At 43.6% G+C, this 21,120-nt stretch overlaps 1 protein-coding gene across 1 annotated transcript; it reads left to right on the top strand.

Annotated features, from left to right (window-relative positions):
- Positions 1–425: 425 nt before the first annotated feature.
- On the top strand, positions 426–18,622 carry LOC310779550 (putative ATP-dependent RNA helicase DDX4; the record flags this gene model as incomplete). Its single annotated transcript, XM_083640074.1, has 20 exons — positions 426–446; positions 4,726–4,791; positions 4,884–4,949; positions 5,283–5,333; positions 6,996–7,059; positions 9,462–9,519; positions 10,263–10,339; positions 10,634–10,691; positions 11,282–11,358; positions 12,506–12,535; positions 12,655–12,803; positions 13,700–13,852; positions 14,351–14,505; positions 14,703–14,832; positions 15,129–15,295; positions 15,450–15,595; positions 16,345–16,444; positions 17,379–17,649; positions 17,750–17,860; positions 18,499–18,622. 20 exons carry the CDS (start codon positions 426–428, stop codon positions 18,580–18,582), a joined length of 2,034 nt encoding a protein of 677 aa, XP_083496200.1. The 3' UTR covers positions 18,583–18,622.
- Positions 18,623–21,120: the final 2,498 nt, after the last annotated feature.

Below are 21,120 nucleotides of genomic sequence, written 5' to 3' on the forward strand. Positions count from 1 at the left end.
ATGTTTGAAGGAGACTTGCATTTTACATTTTATTGAGATACTGCACTCATGCAAAGAGCCCTTCACAAGATGGAATAGACAAAAACTGCCAATGAGCCATGTCTACTGCAAAGCGCCATATTGGTTAGCAAATACCATGTGACAACATGGGAATACTATGAATATCAGAAAGAATTGATGTGGCTTATGGTATGGGGATGCAGGCACAGCCCAATTTAATTTCCATTGTTATCTAACATTTAACATTATGCCCACACTCTTCAGTCCAGCACGTATGTAATCCAACAAACTACATTAATTTCAACCATTGGATTTATAATAGCTGTAGTGAGTGGGACTTCACCATAGTTTGCTGCTACCAATTGTAATTAAATTCTAGTGTATTAATGGTGACTTCAATTGTCTTTACTTACAGAAGGAGAAAAATGGACGAGTGGAATGAAGAGGTAAGTACCATATAATTTACTATATAAAAAACATTACATTAAAAGCAGTCCATCTTATTCAATCCAACATTTTAGTTATACCACAGAACTTGAATGATTTCTCCTGCTGAAAGTTACACGTCCCACAATGTCATCAGCTGGCCTGGGTTCGAATCCAACCGCCGGCCCTTTGCTGCATGTCATCCTCTTCCGACATTCCCTGTCTGTAACACTGTCCTGTCTAATAAAGACGAAATAACCCCACCACCACCAAAAAAAGAAAGGGGGGGGGGTAAACATTGCCGTTTTAAAGCAGGTGCAGTGTAGGAAATTTAAACAAATATTTGGTTGCCCCCACTGTCTAAAAACTGGGGGCATTTACAAAATTTTGGGGGCATTTACAAAAATGGTAATTGGTGCATAAAGTTGTTAAAGCATATAGTGTGAACAACACCGCTGTTTGGGTGAGTGTGTGTTAGAGATAGAGATTAAATGAATTGATTTTAATGAAAATAAAATGATCAAAATATTGGGGGCAATTTTTGCCCCTGGATCATGGTTTTTAGGGGCATTCTGAGATTTCTTGGGGGGCATTTTTGCCCTTGCCCCTGGTTAGATTCATACACTGAGCAGGTGTGACACAATTTTACAACCTTAATGCCCAGACTTGTGTTGTTGTCACCATAGCAACAAACCCTTACATTTCAATAATTACCATCTTATGCTATACTAGCCAAATTACTATGACAACCAGTGGGAGGGGCCATTCTATTCACCCAAGTTCTGTGGTTATAACCCTCCAGTGAAATCATGTGTCGAATCATGTGTTGACCCATGTTTGCAGGGAACTACTACAGTAACCAGCCAGACTTCAAGTGGCGGTAGGTTACATTATGGTCGTTGTCATGTGGCTACTTGGCCAGTATATTTAAAGCTTTTATACTGTTTCTACACATTCACGTTTGATTGTAATGTTGTAAATATTGTTCTTTAGCATGTATTGAAAATACCTCATTTAACATTGGCTGTAAGGGTGTTGGGAAGCAGAATGCTAGGATAATTTCTACTATCTGTGATTGGTGAAATAGTGTATACTGTATCAGGGCTGGTCACTTAGCATTTTCAGAAGGAGCACGTGTGGCCCTAAGTTGAAAAAACTAGGAGCACACAAAGAATTTTAGGGGCATGATAAAAAATGTATTAAATAATGCGTTTCTCCTTAATAAAGGGATATTAGGAGACATTTTTAAACAAAATAACATTTATTTGAATATGAAATGCAATTTGGGGTTCAGTGTCTTGCCCAAGGACACTTCGACATGCAGACTGGAGGAGCCGGGAATCGAACCACCGACCTCTTTTATCCAAAGCTCCTGAGCTACAGCCGCCCTCATAAAACATAAGAGGTTTTGCACATTCAGGTTTTGTTCTGTTTTCATGATTTTTTTTAATCCATGTATAGATTATTTCGTACATGTACAGTTTATTTAATAAATATTTAGTTTAAGAAAAAGAAAAAAAAAACTTTTTACACGGCACAACAATGTTATGGTGCAAAGAGATCATTTAACAGAAAACGCATTCATATTTACTGTCTCCAATAATAGGATAATAGGAGGCCTGTGGGAAATGTATGTCAAGCAGGTTTTACAGTTTATAGATCTGAATATACTGTCAGAGTTACTAGATCTTCACTGCATATTAATGCAAACGTGCATTGGAAAAAGCTTTGGCTCCAGAATACGTATGGACAGTTTTCTCTTTCTATTTGAGTCTTGCAGATAAGAGTGTTTTTATAGACTCTTTTCACAGAATTGTCAATCCTGTCCTAGGAGTCCTGACAGTTGTACTAGCAAACACTGCAACAGGTGAGCTGGGGTTAGGGATGCAGCGGTATACCGTTTGAAGGTATACTGCGGTTTGAAAACGTCACGGTATCAAAACCACTCAAATTTGCCATCATACCTTCCCCACGGTATCAGCTGTTTCCCCAAAACAAAGTGCCCAGTTCGCTTGCAGAGTGCAGCTTACGCGGCCCCTCCCCCTGGCTGCATGCCTACCTAGACTGGAGCTGCAAGGACCCCCCTGAACTTTCCCCCATCTAAAAAGACGACGTCGGCTGTATGGGAATATTTCAGCTATTGTAAAAACAGAAATGGTCCGTGAAACCGTGGTATTTTTGTCCAAGGTTATACCATCAAAAACTCATACCGTTGCATCCCTAGCTGGGGTTCCATTTAAAACCGTCTATAGCTCAGCTAACTTTAACCATAAGGTGATATCACATTAACCCTACTTTACACAATGTGTGTAGTCTGCAGCACCCAGGATCACAGAGATGTGCTATATTTAACCTCTACAGAAGTTAGCAAAATACATGTCTAAATTGGATCAGATCCCTCTCCCTGATGTCCTTATGAGTAGTTACAGATCTGATGATTATAACCTGAACTTGGGAAACACAAACTCTTAAGCCCTGAGACTTCACTAGACAGAGTAAGACAACAGTGGTAGTAATAATTTATTTTGGGGAGGTACGGTGGTGTAGTGGTAAGCACTATCGCCTCACAGCTCGAAGGTCGTGGGTTCGATTCCCACCTGGGGACGAGGTGAACGCTGAAGGAATGCGTGCCCGTCCGCATGTCCTCGAGTGCCCACCGCCCGGGTGGGGTCGGCAAAAGGGCCTTTCTGTGTGGAGTTTGCATGTTCTCCCCGTGCCTCCCGGGGGCTTCCTTCATATAGGAACCCCCTTCACAAAAACATGCAATATCCTGGTTGCTAGTGTGGTTCCTCCTCTGGTCGTTAAGGGCGCCTGTTCAGAGGGAGGGGAACTGGTTGGAATAGCGTGAACCTCCCACGTGCTATGTCCTACCGGTGAAGCTTCCTCTGTCAGGTGAAAAGAACCGTTGACTGACTGCCCATGTCTCGGAGGAAGCATGGAGCCAGTCTCGGCTCTCCCCAGATCGGCAGAGGATGGAGTAGCAACCAGGATTGAGAAATCAAATGAGCACTAATGAGGGATAAAATGGGATAAAAAAATCGGGGGGGGGGGGGGAATAATTTATTTTGTCCTCTAAATAGATATTCAAACATGTAGAAATAAATAATGCATCACATGTAATGGAGGGGGATACTGAAATAGTGAACCAATTTATAAAATATGTACATAGAAATAAATAAATGTGGCATAAAATGTCTTCTAGTGGGGCATCATCTTGGGTGGTCTCCAGAGTGTTTGGGGTGCATATAGGGGTCTGGTCTGGGTGGAAAGGAGAAGAAAAACATGTTAAATAAACAATAGCAAGATACGATATGCCATGTCACTTTCTCCCATGGGCTTTGAGAGGGAGGCAAGCTAGCTATCTATCTAGGCTATCTATAGCAAAAACCCTGTAAGGTTAGGCTTAGGCTATATGAAATGAAAAGTTAACTGACATTAGCCATATAAACCACGTTAAAAGTAAGTGACACAGCTTAGCTTAACCAATAATTTACCTGCTCATCCTCTCCCAGCCTGAGCAACATCATGCGGCGGCGGTGAAGCTCCAACTCTTCAATAAAACAAAATTATCAGCAAAACAATGTGCTCTGGCTCCATGTTATTAGGCTGTCTGTTCGTGCCTTAAACTTTTGAGACAGTCCGGTGCGGGAGATGGGATTCCCAGATTCGCTCGCACTGTCAACTGGTTGCTAAGGAAACCATTCTGGGGGCGTGAACAGCTAGTGACACAGCAGTAGTAGGCTAGACCGTCTCGTTTCGCTCAACGTCTCAAGGCTGCGCACTCCCCTGACTGGTCCGCGGAGGACAGACCTCTGTGGACCGTGGCCAACGGAGGCCGTGGCCGCTGAATTGGGACACAGCTTCTGTCTCTCTCTAGTTTCGTTTCCGCTGACGAGAGATCACGTGCTTTTTTTCACCAGTCACCATTGGTTCAAGGCAACGCTGTGTTGCCTTTAAGTGAACTGGGACACAGGCTCTCAACTTTAATGCCGTTCTGATTTTTAAGGCTCTGGAAAAAAATATATATATATATATATTGAAGGTCGAATTCTGTACTCGCACACGTGCCCCAAAAGGCATTTTACAATTCGCACTGTTCTATTTTTAGTCGCATATGCGAGTAAAACGTGCGCCGTGACTAGCCCTGTTAGCATGTATTGAAAATACCTAATTTAACATTGGCTGTAAGGGTGTTGGGAAGCAGAATGCTAGGATCATTTCTACTTTCTGTGATTGGTGAAATAGTGTATCCTGTATAGTAGAGCATGAATGAGTTTGAATGAGTATTTGTGTCCTTAGGCAATAAAGGAGGCTCCTGGAATCCCGGAAGCTCCTGGAACACCGATGGTGGTGACTCTGGAAGCGGTGAGTGTGGAAAGCATGCGCCTTGACTCTTTCAAATGTTCACTTTAGATGACATTTATCAAGTGTGACTTTGTTCTTGTGTTTTTCTCCAGGTCGAGGTGGACGAGGCAGGGCCAGAGGCGGCAGAGGAGGCAGAGGAGGAGGATCCTTCTCTTCAGGTGCCCATCCGTCTGATGTTTAAAGTCATGCTATTACTGTACACACAGTGGGCTATGATGCATCTGATGTTTAAAGCTATCGCTATCACACACAGTACACGCATACATACAGTATATGTCTAACTGTATACAACAAACTGTAGTAAAGTAGGCACCTACAGCAGTACTCTGATGTGAAGAAGTAGGCTTAACTCAACCTTATTTTGAATGCTTTGCCATGTGCTTTGCAGGGACTGAGAATGGGAATGGTAAGTGCTGGCATAATTATATTCAGGGGCTCTGGGTGCAGTGGCTGAGTCCTGGTTGTCATTGACCTTGACTTGCTCTTCTTAGATGGAGGATCCTGGAACAGTGCAGGAGGAGATAGCTTCAGAGGGGGCCGAGGTAAGACTATTACTTGCATGTAATATCCACAAAACGTAACAAACCACAGTTATTTAATTTTATTCATAAAGAGCTATTTTCTATGGCTCCGCCGGGATAGCCAGGCCGGAGGCATTATGGATTCTGGTTGTACGTACGTCCGATGTTCGTTAACACGATATCTGAGGAACGCCTGGACGGAATTTCATCAAATTTGCCTCAAACGTCAACTTGGACTCAAGGATGAACTGATTAGATTTTGGTGGTCAAAGTTCGAGGTCACTGACCTCACGAACGCCATTCACCAAGTTCGTTAACACGGTATCTCGGAACACCTTGACGGAATTTCTTCCAATTTGGATCAAACGTCGACTTGCACGCAAGGATGAACTGATTCGATGTTGGTGGTCAAAGGTCAAGGTCACAGTGACCTCTCGAATTCCATTTTCAAGCTCGTTAACGTGATATCTTAGGAACGCCTTGATGTAATTTCTTTGAATTTGCCTCAAGGATGAACTGATTACATTTTGGTGGTCAAAGTTCAAGGTCACTGTAACCTCACGCCCACTCCTTTCATGCTCGTTAACGCAATATCTCAGGAATGCAAATTTGCCTCAAACCTCCACCTGGACTCAAGGATGCAGTGATTCGATTTTGGTGGTTAAAGGTAGAGCCCGGCCAATACTGTATTTTTGAGGCAGATACCGATATTAGGGAGTAAAAAAAATCTGATATCGATATATTGGCCGATATTCTTATATTATATATACATATTACACTTTTGTTTTGCAGTGATCCCTCAAATAAACACTTGACAAAGATATGACTTGAGATATGTAATGTAGGCAGGATATTTTACAGCTTATCAATAAACTTTATTGTCCAAAATGACATCAATGCAATGAAACAGTAAATTGAACTGGGAATTTAATAATTATAAATCACTAGAAATACAAAAACACAAAATAGAACAAATGTAAAATATAAGAAAACCATCAAATATACACAACATGCTGTCTATAACTTAAAAAATAAAAAATCTGCCAACATATCGGCCGATACCGATATAATGGTTATCGGCGAATATCGGACGATAATATCGGTGGACCGATATATCGGTCGGGCTCTAGTTAAAGGTTAGAGTTCAAGGTCACTGTGACCTCATGAACCCCATTTCCAAGCTCTTTAATGCAATATCTCAGGAATGCCTTGACAGAATTTCTTCTAATTTGGCTCAAACGCCAACTTGGACTCGAGGATGAACTAATTACATTGTGGTGGTCAAAGGTCAAGGTCACTGTGACCTCACGGTTGCCATTTTCATGCTGGTTACCGTGATATCTCAGGAACGCCTTGACGGAATTTCATCTAATTTGCCTCAAACGTCCACTTGGACTTAATGATGAACTGATTTACATTTTGCTGGTCAAAGGTCAAGGTCACTGTAACCTCACGAACGCCATTTTTAAGCTCAGTAACGCCATATCTCAGTAACACCTTGATGGAATTTCTTCACATTTGGCTCAAGTGTCAAAGTCTGGACAGACATGGATGTCGACTGCTCACTTGTTGGCAGAGATATATAGGATCTAGTCGATCTAGTTATTTTTGGCATACATTGTTGAATAGGTGCGCTCTATAACGAAGGATGTGCTCTAAAATAACTGACACTGTCCCTAACAGGAGGAGGAGGTGGAGGAGGAGGTGGACGAGAGTCGAGACCTGGAGAATGGAAGTGTCCAAACTCGTGAGTCAGATTTGTTGTGTGTGTCTCTGTCTGTCTCCGTATCTGTGGTCTGTATCCTTGTGAGAAGCAGGTTGACTTTTAGACCTTCTGAGTGAGGCTAGTTGAGGATTAGGGTAATGTTAGGGTCAGGGCACAAAAGCCAAATTCTGCTAAAATATTCAATTGGCTGGTAGACTTGCTTCACTCACCAGCCATAAGAAAACAATGGTCATCTATTGAGTGGCTGCTAACATTTGAACATTCACTAGTCATTCGCCCGGTGGACAAAAAAAAAGTTTATTTTTCACCCTGAGTTTCTATTTCAAGCCTACTATTTTAGTAGGGTTATGGTTAGTTTGGTACGGTTATGGTTAGTTTAGTAGGGTTGTGGTTAGTTTAGTAGGGTTATTTCTCATCGTTGTTGTTTTTCTGACTGTCCTCTCTCCACATCTCTCCTCAGCGATTGTGGCAACACAAACTTTGCATTTCGTACTGAGTGTCAGAAGTGCCAGGAGGCTAAACCTGAGGGTGCTGGAGGTTAGTATACTTTTTCTTTGCACCTTGTGGTAGGTAAGATGCACGTTTTATTTATAAAGTTGCTGCTTTGGTGTCTAACCTGTAGATCAGTGGTCCCCAACCACCGGACCGCCGCAACGCATTTGGTACCGGGCCGGGAGCCGGTCCAAAAAAGATTTAGTTTATATATATAAACATAGGCTATAATATTATAGGCTGTGTGTGGTAGTTGAAACATAGTTTCAAGTTGACATTTATTTATGTTTGTAGTTTAAACAAAAACATAAATACTGTATAGGCTACATACAGTACAACACAAAAGGCTGTTATTTACCCTTTGTTGCCACCTGGTGAGTAAATATATATGTAACTAAAACCATTAAAATTGACAACCGGTCCGCAACTTTTTTTTTTCCCATGTATCTACCAGTCCTTGGCACAAAAAAGGTTGGGAACTAGGGATGCACCGATTGCCATTTTCTTGGCCGATTCCGATTTCCGATTTTTGAATAGTCTGACTTGCCGATACCGATTTTTGCCGATTCCGATTTTTTTTTCTAAAAACAACAATTGACAGCTTACACAAACGTTTTTGTAACTTTGTTTAAAAATTAAGATTCATAGAACAATTCTTACATCTAATGGGGATCCAAATAAACAAATAAACAATTCTTATAATTTGCATGAAGTAGGACCTTCTCACTCAAACACTCAAAATAAAAGTGTTCCAGGTTAGGCTACTGGACAGAGCTTTTTTGTGCAAATACAATGAATACAAAAATTAAATTAAATCCAATAGCCTATATCCCACAGCTATCATGCATTTACTTTTCCAAAAGAAAACAGGTGCAACAGAACATCAAAATGATCCATGGACAAGGAGTTTATAGACTGGCTCCAGACCAGTCCTCTTGAGTAGAGGGGAAATGAGTTTATGAGTTACAGTAACGATCTTCAGTCTGAATATCAGGCGGAGTTTACACACAGTCCGAAGTTTGGTATGCGTATTTTTATCTGCCATCCGAAAAAATATCGTCACGCACAGAAAACGTTGCACACTTGTGAGTCCGATGCATTTTTATTATTATGTCCGTCGTTCTCATGTCGTTCTATTTGCAATACGAAACAAATAGTCTCTCCTGTATCCACGTCACGTTACAACATGACTTGACAGGCTGAGGCAGCAGCGCTGATGTGGAATGGAAAAGCAGGTCGGGGAATGGTTATCATACTGGACACAATGCTCGCGTTCACCTCGCCAAGCCGGCTGTGCGCGGTGGCGGGTTGCTGGAGCACCGCTTCCCGGGGAGAGAGAGCAGAGAGAGAGGGGCCAGTGAGGTGAAGCGAGCCGCTCTGACTGGACTCCAGCCGAGCGGGACTCGGCCGCATCTCTGTCTCCACGGCTTATTTTCGACTTGCATGTGTGACAAACTGCGAGCTTTGTCTACTTCACTGACGGTGAAAAAAATCCACAACGAGGAAGGTATGCTGGCGTGTGTGGTGTGGTGGCTGGGTGCCTGTCTCGGTGCTTTGGGGTGCGCGCACGTCATGTGAAAATCGGCTCACAGAATCGGCTATTTAGAGTGACCGGAACAGATCACCGATCGAGGCCGATCACGTGAAAATCGGCCATTTCCGGTCACGTGCCGATCGATCGGTGCATCCCTATTGGGAACCCCTGCTGTAGATATCTAAAGTGCCCCCTTTAAACAGTGCTACACTGTATTGTTTTTTGGGCTTGTTTAAGCTGATTGTGGTGTTTATATGGAGCATTTTTAATCGGTGTGGGGGGCTTTTAAACCTATTTCAAGCCGATTGCAATGGTCCATGTAAACATGCCTACATTGCCTAGTGTCACTGACACCAACTCTTAGCATCAATGTAACTGACACCAATGTCCCTAACAGGAGGAGGAGGAGGTGGTGGACGAGAGCCAAGAGCTGGAGACTGGAAGTGTCCAAACTCGTGAGTCAGATTTGTTGTGTGTGTCTCTGTCTCCGTATCTGTGGTCTGTATCCTTGTGAGAAGCAGGTTGACTTTTAGACCTTCTGAGTGAGGCTAGTTGAGGATTAGGGTAATGTTAGGGTCAGGGCACAAAAGCCAAATTCTGCTAAAATATTCAATTGGCTGGTAGACTTGCTTCACTCACCAGCCATAAGAAAACAATGGTCATCCATTGAGTGGCTGCTAACATTTGAACATTCACTAGTCATTCGCCCGGTGGACAAAAAAAAAGTTTATTTTTCACCCTGAGTTTCTATTTCAAGCCTACTATTTTAGTAGGGTTATGGTTAGTTTGCTACAGTTATGGTTAGTTTAGTAGGGTTGTGGTTAGTTTAGTAGTTTTATGCCTAGTTTAGTAGTTTTATGCCTAGTTTAGTAGTTTTATGCTTAGTTTAGTAGGGTTATGTTAGTTTAGTAGGGTTATGGTTAGTTTAGTAGGGTTATTTGTAGTTTAGTAGGGTTGTGGTTAGTTTAGTAGGGTTATTTGTAGTTTAGTAGGGTTATGGTTAGTTTAGAGCAGGACTTGGGTTTTGAGTGAGGGTTGAATTAGGATTAGCCTTAAATTAGAGTTGGGGCAATGGATGCAATCAATGGAAGATCCATAGCAGAATATTGAGGTGTGTATGAGAGAGATAAATCACATATGTGTTATTTTCTCATGGTTGTTGTTTTTGTGACTGTCCTCTCTCCACATCTCTCCTCAGTGATTGTGGCAACACAAACTTTTCTTTTCGTACTGAGTGTCAGAAGTGCCAGGAGGCTAAACCTGAGGGTGCTGGAGGTTAGTATACATTTTCTTTGCACCTTGTGGTAGGTAAGATGCAAGTTTTACTCATAAAGTTGCTGCTTTGGTGTCTAACCTGTAGATATCTAAAGTGCACCCCTTTCAACAGTGCTACACTGTTCTGTTTTTTGGGCTTGTTTAAGCTGATTGTGGTGTTTATATGGAGCATTTTTAAACTTTTAAACCTATTTCAAGCCGATTGCAATGGTCCATGTAAACATGCCTACATTGCCTAGTGTCACTGACACCAACTCTTAGCATCAATGTAACTGACACCAATGTCCCTAACAGGAGGAGGAGGAGGTGGTGGACGAGAGCCGAGAGCTGGAGACTGGAAGTGTCCAAACTCGTGAGTCAGATTTGTTCCCTGTGTCTCTGTCTGTCTGTGGTCTGTTTGTATCCTTGTGAGAAACAGGTTGACTTTTAGACCTTAGTGACCCTGTCATTTAGGCTAGTTGAGGATTAGGCCTACTGTAGTACTTGGCTTTAGGGTTATGATAGGATCAGGGCACACAATTAGCACCAGCCAAATGCTTGTAAAATATTGAAGTGGCTGGTAGATTTGCTTCACTCACCAGCCAAAAGAAAGCAATGGTAATCCATTGAGTGGCTGGTAACATTTGAACATTCACTAGTCATTTGCCCGGTGGACCAAAAAACTTTTCATTTTTCACTCTTGAGTTAGTTTAGTAGGGTTATGGTTAGTTTAATAGGGTTGTGGTTAGTTTAGTAGGGTTATGGTTAGTTTAGGGTAGGACTTGGGTTTTAAGTGAGGGTTGAATTAGGATTAGCCTTAAATTAGAGTTGGGGGAATGGATGCAATCAATGGAAGATCCATAGCAGAATATTGAGGTGTGTGTATGAGAGAGAGATAAATCACATGTTCTTTTCTCATGGTTGGTGTTTTTGTGACTGTCCTCTCTCCACATCTCTCCTCAGCGATTGTGGCAACGCAAACTTTGCGTTTCGTACCGAGTGTCAGAAGTGCCAGGAGGCTAAACCTGAGGGCTTGGGTGGTAAATATTGCCATGTGTGGCCTGCAGCCATCACAGATGCATTCATAATGATCTTAAAGAGATATTAAAATCCTAAATGTAACTTGTTGAAACCTGCGGAAACTCTGGCTTTCATGTGATTGACAGATGTAATGGTTCAGTGGTTGATTTGAAACATGCCAAGAATGTAAAATGAAGCTCAACAGTCACGTGACACCTCGGTTCCAGAAGAGTATTTCCCCATTCATATTCTGCTATGAGATTTTGATTATTAGCCATCATGTTTGTTTTAAAACATTTCTATTCGATTTCATGGAGGACACACTACCCACAATTCTACAATGCAGCATCGACGTCTTTGATTGGTGGAGCTCGCTATATGGTTGTCTGTGATTGGTGGCCTGCACTCATTTCTCTCTCTGGCTGTTATCTCTCTGGGCTACTACGAACGTAGGTCACAGCTTGCTGAATAAAAGCACTAAAACCGCCACTGAGTGACTGAAATTATATTACATTAACGATTACGAGTCATGCTGCTTTCAACGCCGGCATCCGGTTTTGAACTGTTACCCAGTTCGCTCACATTAATGCGCCGAAATGCGTCTATCTACGATAAGCTATAGCTATTGAGCTAATAGTATAATGGCGGCAGCTCAGACCGCTGGTCCCGCACACTGCCACTCAGAGTGCTCTCCCATTGGCTGAAATGCTCTGTCACTCAATCATCCGCTAGTCTGATTGATCGGAAATGCCGGAATGGATTATGGGATGAGTAGCTTCTTCACTCTGAGGATATAATACGTACAGTCTTGTACCCAGCATCCCCCCCCCCCTTCCCACACACGTTTTTGGATGTTTCTTCAAATCTGAATCAAATGTTTTATGGTCAGAACTCTGAAGAAGGCCAGTTGGCTCGGTTCCAGGCTTAAAACTCTTTAGATAAGCATTTTTCGCAACGTGATTGAGAAAAAGAAGTGGGAAAATACTCACAATGTCACATGACTGCTGAGCTCTTTGCTTTTACTTTGAAACATGCCACAGATATAATGCTTTTTACTTTGAAACATGCCACAGATATAATGCTTTTACTTTGAAACATGCCACAGATATAATGCTTTTTACTTTGAAACATGCCACAGATGTAATGCTTTTCTGTATCTGATACTAGGACCTGCAGGGGAGGCCGGCGGTGATGAGAGTACGTAAATGAACCGTTCATCTCAACATGTTTGCCATATGATCATCATCAAGGCTTGGTTGGTTGTGTGTTTTTTCCCGTTCCAGCAGCACATGAGTGTTTTGTGTTTTCAACCCCAGGACCGAGGGTGACGTATGTTCCCCCAGCCCTCCCTGAGGACGAAGAATCCATTTTCTCCCACTCCCACCTTAAGTCTGGCATCAACTTTGACAAGTATGATGACATCTTGGTGGATGTTAGTGGCAGCAACCCACCAAAGGCCATCCTGGTAAGTTATGAGCACATCTTCAAAAGTATATTATGCTCCCATTAGCCACCAAAGCCACCATTAATTGTTGCAGATGGATTTAAATTACTGTTTTAATTTATTTTCTATCCTTTTAGGTTCAGTGTGATTTGACAGTGGTCAAACTGATGCCTCACCATGTATTAGCGTATTCTTTCAAACTTTCAGGGCTTATGTAAGAAACGCTAGCTCGTTTGTCATTACACAGAAATCATCCCCACCTCCATCCCCCCCTCTCTAATAAATCGGCTTTATTGGCAAGACAACAAACAGGGGAAAAGTATTTGTGTTAGATGTACTCACTAAGTCAAATTAAAGAAGGGATGTTGTGTCTGTGTAGATGAAAACATGGGCCTAAATTAATCATGTAGCCGGTAAAATGTGGCAATTTAATAACTGACCCACATTTCAAATGGGAAATGATAAAAGGGAAATTCAACCAGATGGAATGTCTATTGCATATTTAGAAATTGTGTCAGTGCACAGGGATTAATCAACAACAGTAGAGAAGTGAGGTAACTTAATACAATTGTGCTTTTGTGTCGATGTAATGCAGATATGACACCTATGTATATGGTATTTTCCTGTTAAATACATTCACAGAGAAAATAGACTAGGAATCTAAACTGTCAAGAGTACTGCACGGCTCGTGTGAACAGTCTGACCCACTAACATGGGCGCCAAAAGGCAGCATGCTATGCTTTGTTGCCATTATGCGGCCAGTGTGAACCTAGCCTTACATGTACAAGTTGCCACAGCTGTGGAAAGTTAACGGGCACATGGCTTCTGATCAAGGTCCGAAGCTTTGATCCGAGCTTTGTAACCACCAGTTGCAACAATTGATAACAATAACAAGCTGCTTGTCTGATTGTCTCCAGACTTTTGAAGAGGCAGCGTTGTGCGAGTCCCTCAAACAGAATGTCAGCAAGGCTGGTTATGTGAAGCCGACCCCGGTGCAGAAGCATGGCATCCCCATCATCTCTGCTGGCAGAGACATCATGGCCTGTGCCCAGACCGGATCTGGCAAAACGGTGAGAGACAGACCATGGAGGACCAGCAAGTGGGCCTGAAGTGTGCTTGTGCTTCTCTACAGGGCTTTTCATAGTTACACTTAGCTGGGACGAAGTGATTCTCTTAGCCTGGGGCTAAGGGGGCTGTTAGCCCCAGGCTACGAAAGCTTTCACACTTGCACAATCCCGGAACATTCCAAAGTGGGCTAACCCCGACTTTAGCCCGGAGCTAGCTGGCCCTGCTCTGGAGCAGGGTTTCCCCTGACTTCTCAGGGGGTGTGTGTGTTCCAACGGCCACTAACCCAGGGCTAGTAGAACTGCAGTGTGAACTGTATAGCCCTGGGTTTAGGTTAACTTGGGTTAACAACGTGTGTGTGTGTGTGTGTGTGTGTGTGTGTGTGTGTGTGTGAGTGAGTGTGAGTGTGAATTAAGGGACTAAGTTAGCCAGGAGCCATTCTTAGCCTGGGGGTAAGATAATAGTAAATGTGTGGTTTTGAATGTCTCCCCTCGTCTCTCCAGGCTGCCTTCCTGCTGCCTATCCTGCAGCAGCTGATGTCAGAGGGTGTGGCAGCCAGTCGCTACAGTGAGATACAGGAGCCTGAGGCCGTCATCGTGGCTCCAACCAGAGAGCTGATCAACCAGATTTACATGGAGGCCAGGAAGTTTGCTCACGGGTCTGTTTGACATCTACATGTTACACCCTGTAGATTTACATGGAGGCCAGGAAGTTTGCTCACGGGTCTGTTTGACTCCTACATGTTGCACCCTGTAATTGGCTAGCACTGGGATGTTTATACGCTCTGCAGCTCAAACAGATTGTAATCGAATAATAATTGATTCTCTAACATTCTCTTTGCTCTGACTGTTGTAGGACCTGTGTGCGTCCAGTAGTGGTTTATGGTGGAGTCAGCACTGGACACCAAATCCGTGAAATCCAGAAGGGATGCAACGTGCTGTGTGGGACCCCAGGCAGGCTGCTGGATGTGATTGAAAAAGGAAGGGTAAGCTGTATTGTCCATGTATGAAGTCTCTCACTGGTCACATGACCATATATGAAGTCTCTCACTGGTCACATGACCATATATGAAGTCTCTCACCGGTCACATGACCATATATGAAGTCTCTCACCGGTCACATGACCATGTATGAAGTCTCTCACTGGTCACATGACCATATATGAAGTCTCTCACCGGTCACATGACCATGTATGAAGTCGCTCACTGGTCACATGATTGCTACCCAGCCTTTGGCTCCAGGCTTAACTCTAAATGATTTGTGGCGGCCATGTTGTCTTCAGGTCGGTTTGAGCAAGCTGCGCTACTTGGTGCTGGATGAGGCTGACCGGATGTTGGACATGGGCTTTGAGCCTGACATGCGCCGCCTGGTGGGCTCCCCTGGTATACCAAGCAAAGAGGCGCGCCAGACCCTGATGTTCAGTGCCACCTACCCTGAGGACATCCAGAGGTCAGTCTGTCCTTCTATTTTATTTTATTTTAGTTGTACAGGGACAAAACACATTATTAGCCAGAGGACATCCATAGGTCAGTCTGTCCCTCCATGGACCAGTCTTTACATTGCTGAAAACCAGCTGATTGTGTGTGTGTCTGTGTGAGAATAGGATGGCAGCTGACTTCCTGAAGACGGACTATTTGTTTCTGGCTGTGGGTGTGGTGGGCGGAGCCTGCAGTGATGTGGAGCAGACATTTATCCAGGTCACCAAGTTCTCCAAGAGGGATCAGCTCCTTGACCTCCTCAAGACCACTGGTGAGGTTTCTCCACTCCTACCTGCTTACACCTCAAGCCTTCCAATTGCAGTAGAGTTATCATAAAGACTGTCTCGTATGGCCCTAGTACCGCAGGGATGATGTCTTTCTGTAGGCTTTATCCAGAAATCACCGCCATTTCACTTGAATGCATAAACTAAGGTCTGTGGTTAACAAAAGTTTATGGGAACACGAATTTGGGTTCAGCATGATACTCTTCACAAACGTGAATAACTTTTGTCTTTTGAAGTGTTTTATAAAAATTGCATTACAGAAACGCGTTTACGTTCCAAAAGTTATTCACGTTTGTGAAGATTATCATGCAGAACCCAGATTCGCGTTCCCATAAACTTTTGTTAACCACAGACCTTATTTTATGCATTTAAGCGAAACCCCCATGTTAAATCCCATAGACTTTTCCACTGAAGAACCCGGAAGTATATTTCGGACTCATTCCTGCAGCTCTCTATTGCAGTAGAGTTATCATAAAGACTGTCTCGTATGGCCCTAGGTTTCGAGTGAAGGGTAGCTTATGTTACAGTTTGATGTCACTTCTTGGCAGCTGGGATCCCATGAATGGTCAGTTGCTGATAACGTTCCAGTGTTGATATGATTTGAAGTGAACGAGGTGTTGATTTAAAGAGCCTGGTCTTGATGATGGTCTTGACTTGCATGATGAAAAGTGTGACCAGATAACTTATCATTTGGCGCTAGCTAAATAAACTTGACTTGACTCGGTGTCTATTGCAGGAACTGAGCGCACCATGGTGTTTGTGGAGACCAAGAGACAAGCTGACTTCATTGCCACTTTCCTGTGCCAGGAGAAGGTCCCCACCACCAGTATTCATGGGTAAGTGCGTGGTGCGTGCAGGTGCTGCCCTTGTTTCTAGGGATGCACCGATTGCAAAATTATGGTCCGATAGCGATGTCTAAAATAGCAGATTACCGATATGATATGGGGGGTTTGTTTTTTTACGCCAAATAACTGAGCTGTTTTAAAGTCTTTTGAGCCCTTCATCACACTTATCTTTGAATGAGCACAAATTCAATCAGACTGTCATGTAATTATGAAACAAACAACAAATGATGTGACCCAACTGATAGGCTAAATAGCGGCCACTGTAATCAGTGAACGGCGCCTGTTTTGACCGATAGACGATTGCAGTCAACAAGGCCAATATCGGCTAATACCGATATACAGCCGATAAATGGGTGCATCCCTGCTTGTTTCCACTGTGTGTGTGTTACGCTCTGCAGAGACCGTGAGCAGAGGGAGAGAGAGCAGGCGCTGTGTTGTGATGAGCTGTATGTTCTGCTCTACAGAGACCGTGAGCAGAGGGAGAGAGAGCAGGCGCTGTGTTGTGATGAGCTGTATGTTCTGCTCTACAGAGACCGTGAGCAGAGGGAGAGAGAGCAGGCGCTGTGTTGTGATGAGCTGTATGTTCTGCTCTACAGAGACCGTGAGCAGAGGGAGAGAGAGCAGGCGCTGTGTTGTGATGAGCTGTGTGTTCTGCTCTACAGAGACCGTGAGCAGAGGGAGAGAGAGCAGGCGCTGTGTTGTGATGAGCTGTATGTTCTGCTCTACAGAGACCGTGAGCAGAGGGAGAGAGAGCAGGCGCTGTGTTGTGATGAGCTGTGTGTTCTGCTCTACAGAGACGTGAGCAGAGGGAGAGAGAGCAGGCGCTGTGTTGTGATGAGCTGTATGTTCTGCTCTACAGAGACCGTGAGCAGAGGGAGAGAGAGCAGGCGCTGTGTTGTGATGAGCTGTATGTTCTGCTCTACAGAGACCGTGAGCAGAGGGAGAGAGAGCAGGCGCTGGGAGACTTCCGCTCAGGCAAATGTCCCGTCCTGGTAGCCACGTCTGTAGCTGCCCGAGGTCTGGATATACAAGACGTGCAGCACGTGGTCAACTTTGACCTCCCGAAAAATATCGACGAGTACGTCCACCGCATCGGCAGAACCGGCCGCTGTGGGAACACCGGGAGGGCAGTGGCCTTCTTCGACCCGGAGGGAGACTGCGACATGGCCGGCCCTCTGGTCAAAATCCTCTCTAAGGTAGGAGGCCTGAATCATCAAGACAACACGTCTGCCAAGCACTTAACTCTGCGTGATGTCAGCCTTGATGGTCTCCGTTGGTTTGAATGTGGTTTCACAGGCACAGCAGGAGGTGCCCTCGTGGTTGGAGCAGTCTGCGGGCGGCTCCTATGGTGCTTCAGGATTCAACCCTTCCGCTGGGAAGGTCTTTGCCTCCACTGATTCTCGAAAGGTAACTCGCCCCCACCTGGCCCATTTGAGCACAACCAAGGCCCAATCCCATTTTCACCCCCTACCCCTTGTTTTAAAGGTCTTCTAAGGCAGTGGTTCTCAAATGGGGGTCCGGGGACCCCCAGGGGTCCGTGGCACTTTGCAAGGGGGTCCGCAAAAAGTTTTCAGGAAAATAAAAATAAAAACTTTTTGTTGTTCAATGAAAATGTTATGCTTTAAATCTAAAATGGTTCATGGATTACATTCTAATCTAATAAACCTATACATTTAAAAGTCAAGCATGTTACGATGGAAACAATTAAGCTTTGCCCAAAATCAGAATGAGGGAGTCCCCGGTATATTTTCTATCTTGTAAGGGGTCCTTGGCTGAAAAACATTTGAGAACCTCTGTTCTAAGGCATTGAATTGAACTTGAGGATTCCTGCATACTGTATACCCAATGTAATAAAGATAAGAGTCAAAATAAGTAGCCAAGCATCATGTGCTTGTTGATTTGATTCATTTTTGTGGATTTAGGATTCATTAATGTTAGACTAATCTCACTTAAAAGGAAAAGTAACGTAACAGCAAAAGTTGTGGTGAGGTGCTTACCACTGGCATCGCACACTGACGTTTCGGCCCTCTGTCTCACTCTCTCAGGGGGGATCTTTCCAAAACCACAGCAACTCAGGGCAGAGCCAGCCCGCTGCTGCCCCCGGAGGAGACGATGAGGACTGGGAGTAGACCCCACAGCACACACGTCACTGACCCACTCTGACACTCACCTTTTACTTTTGCATGCTTTGTTTGCAGTGGAGAACCACTGAGTTTAAAATAATCTTGTCAATGTGCTGAGTGAATTTAAAATCTTAAATAATTGTTTAATTTTAACTCATTTCAGTGGCTTGTGTTTTGAGTTTGTTTTGAGTTTTGAATCTGCATGCATTGTTAGGATTGTTGTTGTCCTTCGACTGGCCCTGTGTAACAGTCCAATATATATTATGTTTTCATATGCCTTTCTACAAGTAAATAAGGATTGTTTTGTTTGTACTTTTCCTTGTTGCTTTCTTCCCATTCAAAGTAGATGGTGAGTAACAGATGCAAAGCCATAATTAAGATTCACATATAATCTCAGAATGAGGTCTCGGAGGCCGTTTGCACCTGCTGTTTACATCTGTACTTTCAAGTGGTCAGGCACTGTCCGGTCGCAGAGGACGCATGTTGGTGCGCGGTGTGAATGGCCTCTATGTGTCTTTGAAATTAGGGTCAGGATTGCCTTTCAATTTGAAAATATTCATCCTATGTTACAAATGTTTTCCCGTTTTTACACCCTAAAAAAAAGGTCTCAGACTCCTTTGACTGGCCCTGTGTAACAGACCAATGTTTTCATACGCCTTTCTACAAATAAAAGGATTGTTTGTACTTTTCCTTGTTGCTTGCTTTCTTCCCATGGTGAGGAACAGATGCAAAGCTAATTGGTAATTCATATTCACATATAATTTATATATGTGTGTGTGTGTGTATGGATGGATACACACATTGTGGGCTGTCAGGTCTACAGTAGGTATTCACTCTTTCCTTTTCAATGTTGTCAAATTGATGCTCTTTTCAATGGTAAGAAGACAACCTAGTTCTGCTCTCTGGTGCATATCTGTGGATCCAAATTCTAGTGGTGGTGGGGGGGGGGTGTAAATGGAGGCACAAGATACATTTCCGAAAGGACAAATATCTATTAGGGATTTATATAGTGTATAATAAACTTAGTGTGTGGAGAGATTTGTCTGGTTCGATGTTTGGGGAGGAATCCAATTTGACTTATCTTTGTATTCATAATACCACAACAATTTTACAAGGTTGCTGGTTATTGTGATTATTGTTGGAATTGAATTCATCACCATTTTTTTCTTTTTTAGTTTCATTCACAAGTGTAATCTTTGTTCCATATCTCTGGGAAGAACCCTGCTTTGAATTTCATCCCCCCCCCCCCCTAAATGTATTCAACAGGTACAATGAAATACAATGTACATTGATTAATTTTCTTGACATCCCCATTCATTTGTCCTGTAGTGTCTTCAGTGTATCTGTGATTAATCATAATTATATAGGGTCCCAGACAGACTAATATTTTCAGGTGACATCCTCATTTTGTAGGTGACCTATCTAGGTTCAAGAATATCATGAGGTCTGAGCCATAGATATGCTTTGGAGGCAAGTAGTGACAAAATTCTTATGCGTGCTAAGGCAATACTTCGCCTTAGTTGTCCTAATTATTTGATGGTCTGGAAATACTCCAAAAATAGCCATTTCTGTACATAGCGTCAATGCCATGTAGCCTCAGCAAGGTCATTGAAAATAGCTGTCCAGTAACTGTTCACGTCATTATTGATGCCTTCTGGTCCACTAGACTAGAGTGTTTAATCTTGTCCAGCCAGCAGGTGACACACACGCACACACACACACACACACACACACACACACACACACACACCAATGAGTGATAGCACTACTAACAGCAGCCAGCAGGTCACAGGGGGCATGGTGGCTCAGTGGTAGCGCTGTCGCCTCACAGTTAGAAGGTCCTGAGTTCGATTCTCGCCTGGGACACTGTGGGCGCTGTGGTTGTTCCCCCCCATATCTTCAGTGCCTACTGCCCAGGTGGGGTATCTCGTCGTAAGGGCCTTTCTCTCTGTGTGGAGTTTGCATGTTCTCCCCGTGCTCCCCCAGGGGGTTCCTCCGTATATAACCCCCCCACTAAAAACATGCAGAAGATCAGATCGTCATCGTCATCCGACCAGTGACGACAACATCCGAAGTTGGTCCCCGGGCGCTGTACGAGAAAGCGACCACTGCTTCGACCCATCATATGGGTTAAATGCAGAGGACACTTTTCACCGTCAGCATGAGTGTGTTGTGGCCGCATGCATGTATTGTGGTGTTCGTGTGACAATAAAAGACGGGGCTTGTCCCGTTACGAGAGTTTTTTTTTAGTTTTTTACATACACACAGACACAGACACCAATGAGTGATAGCACTACCAACAGCAGCCAGCAGGTGACACATCAGAAAATTAATGAAAAATGGAAAATTATTGTTTGTTTATTTTTCAAATCCATGGCAGGCCAAAACAAACAGCTTGACCATGACCATTCAGTGTGTCTCTCCCTTCTCACCAATGCACATTTTGTTCTGTTCTCTTGTTAATGTAGTTGTTTGTTTTCCCCTAGTTTTAGTTATGCTATTAAATATTGTTTTAACTTTTACTTTGGCATATGACTCCTCCTT

This window comes from Poromitra crassiceps (genome assembly GCF_964638095.1).
Source record: "Poromitra crassiceps genome assembly, chromosome: 7".
In the NCBI taxonomy this organism is placed as follows: Eukaryota; Metazoa; Chordata; class Actinopteri; order Beryciformes; family Melamphaidae; genus Poromitra; species Poromitra crassiceps.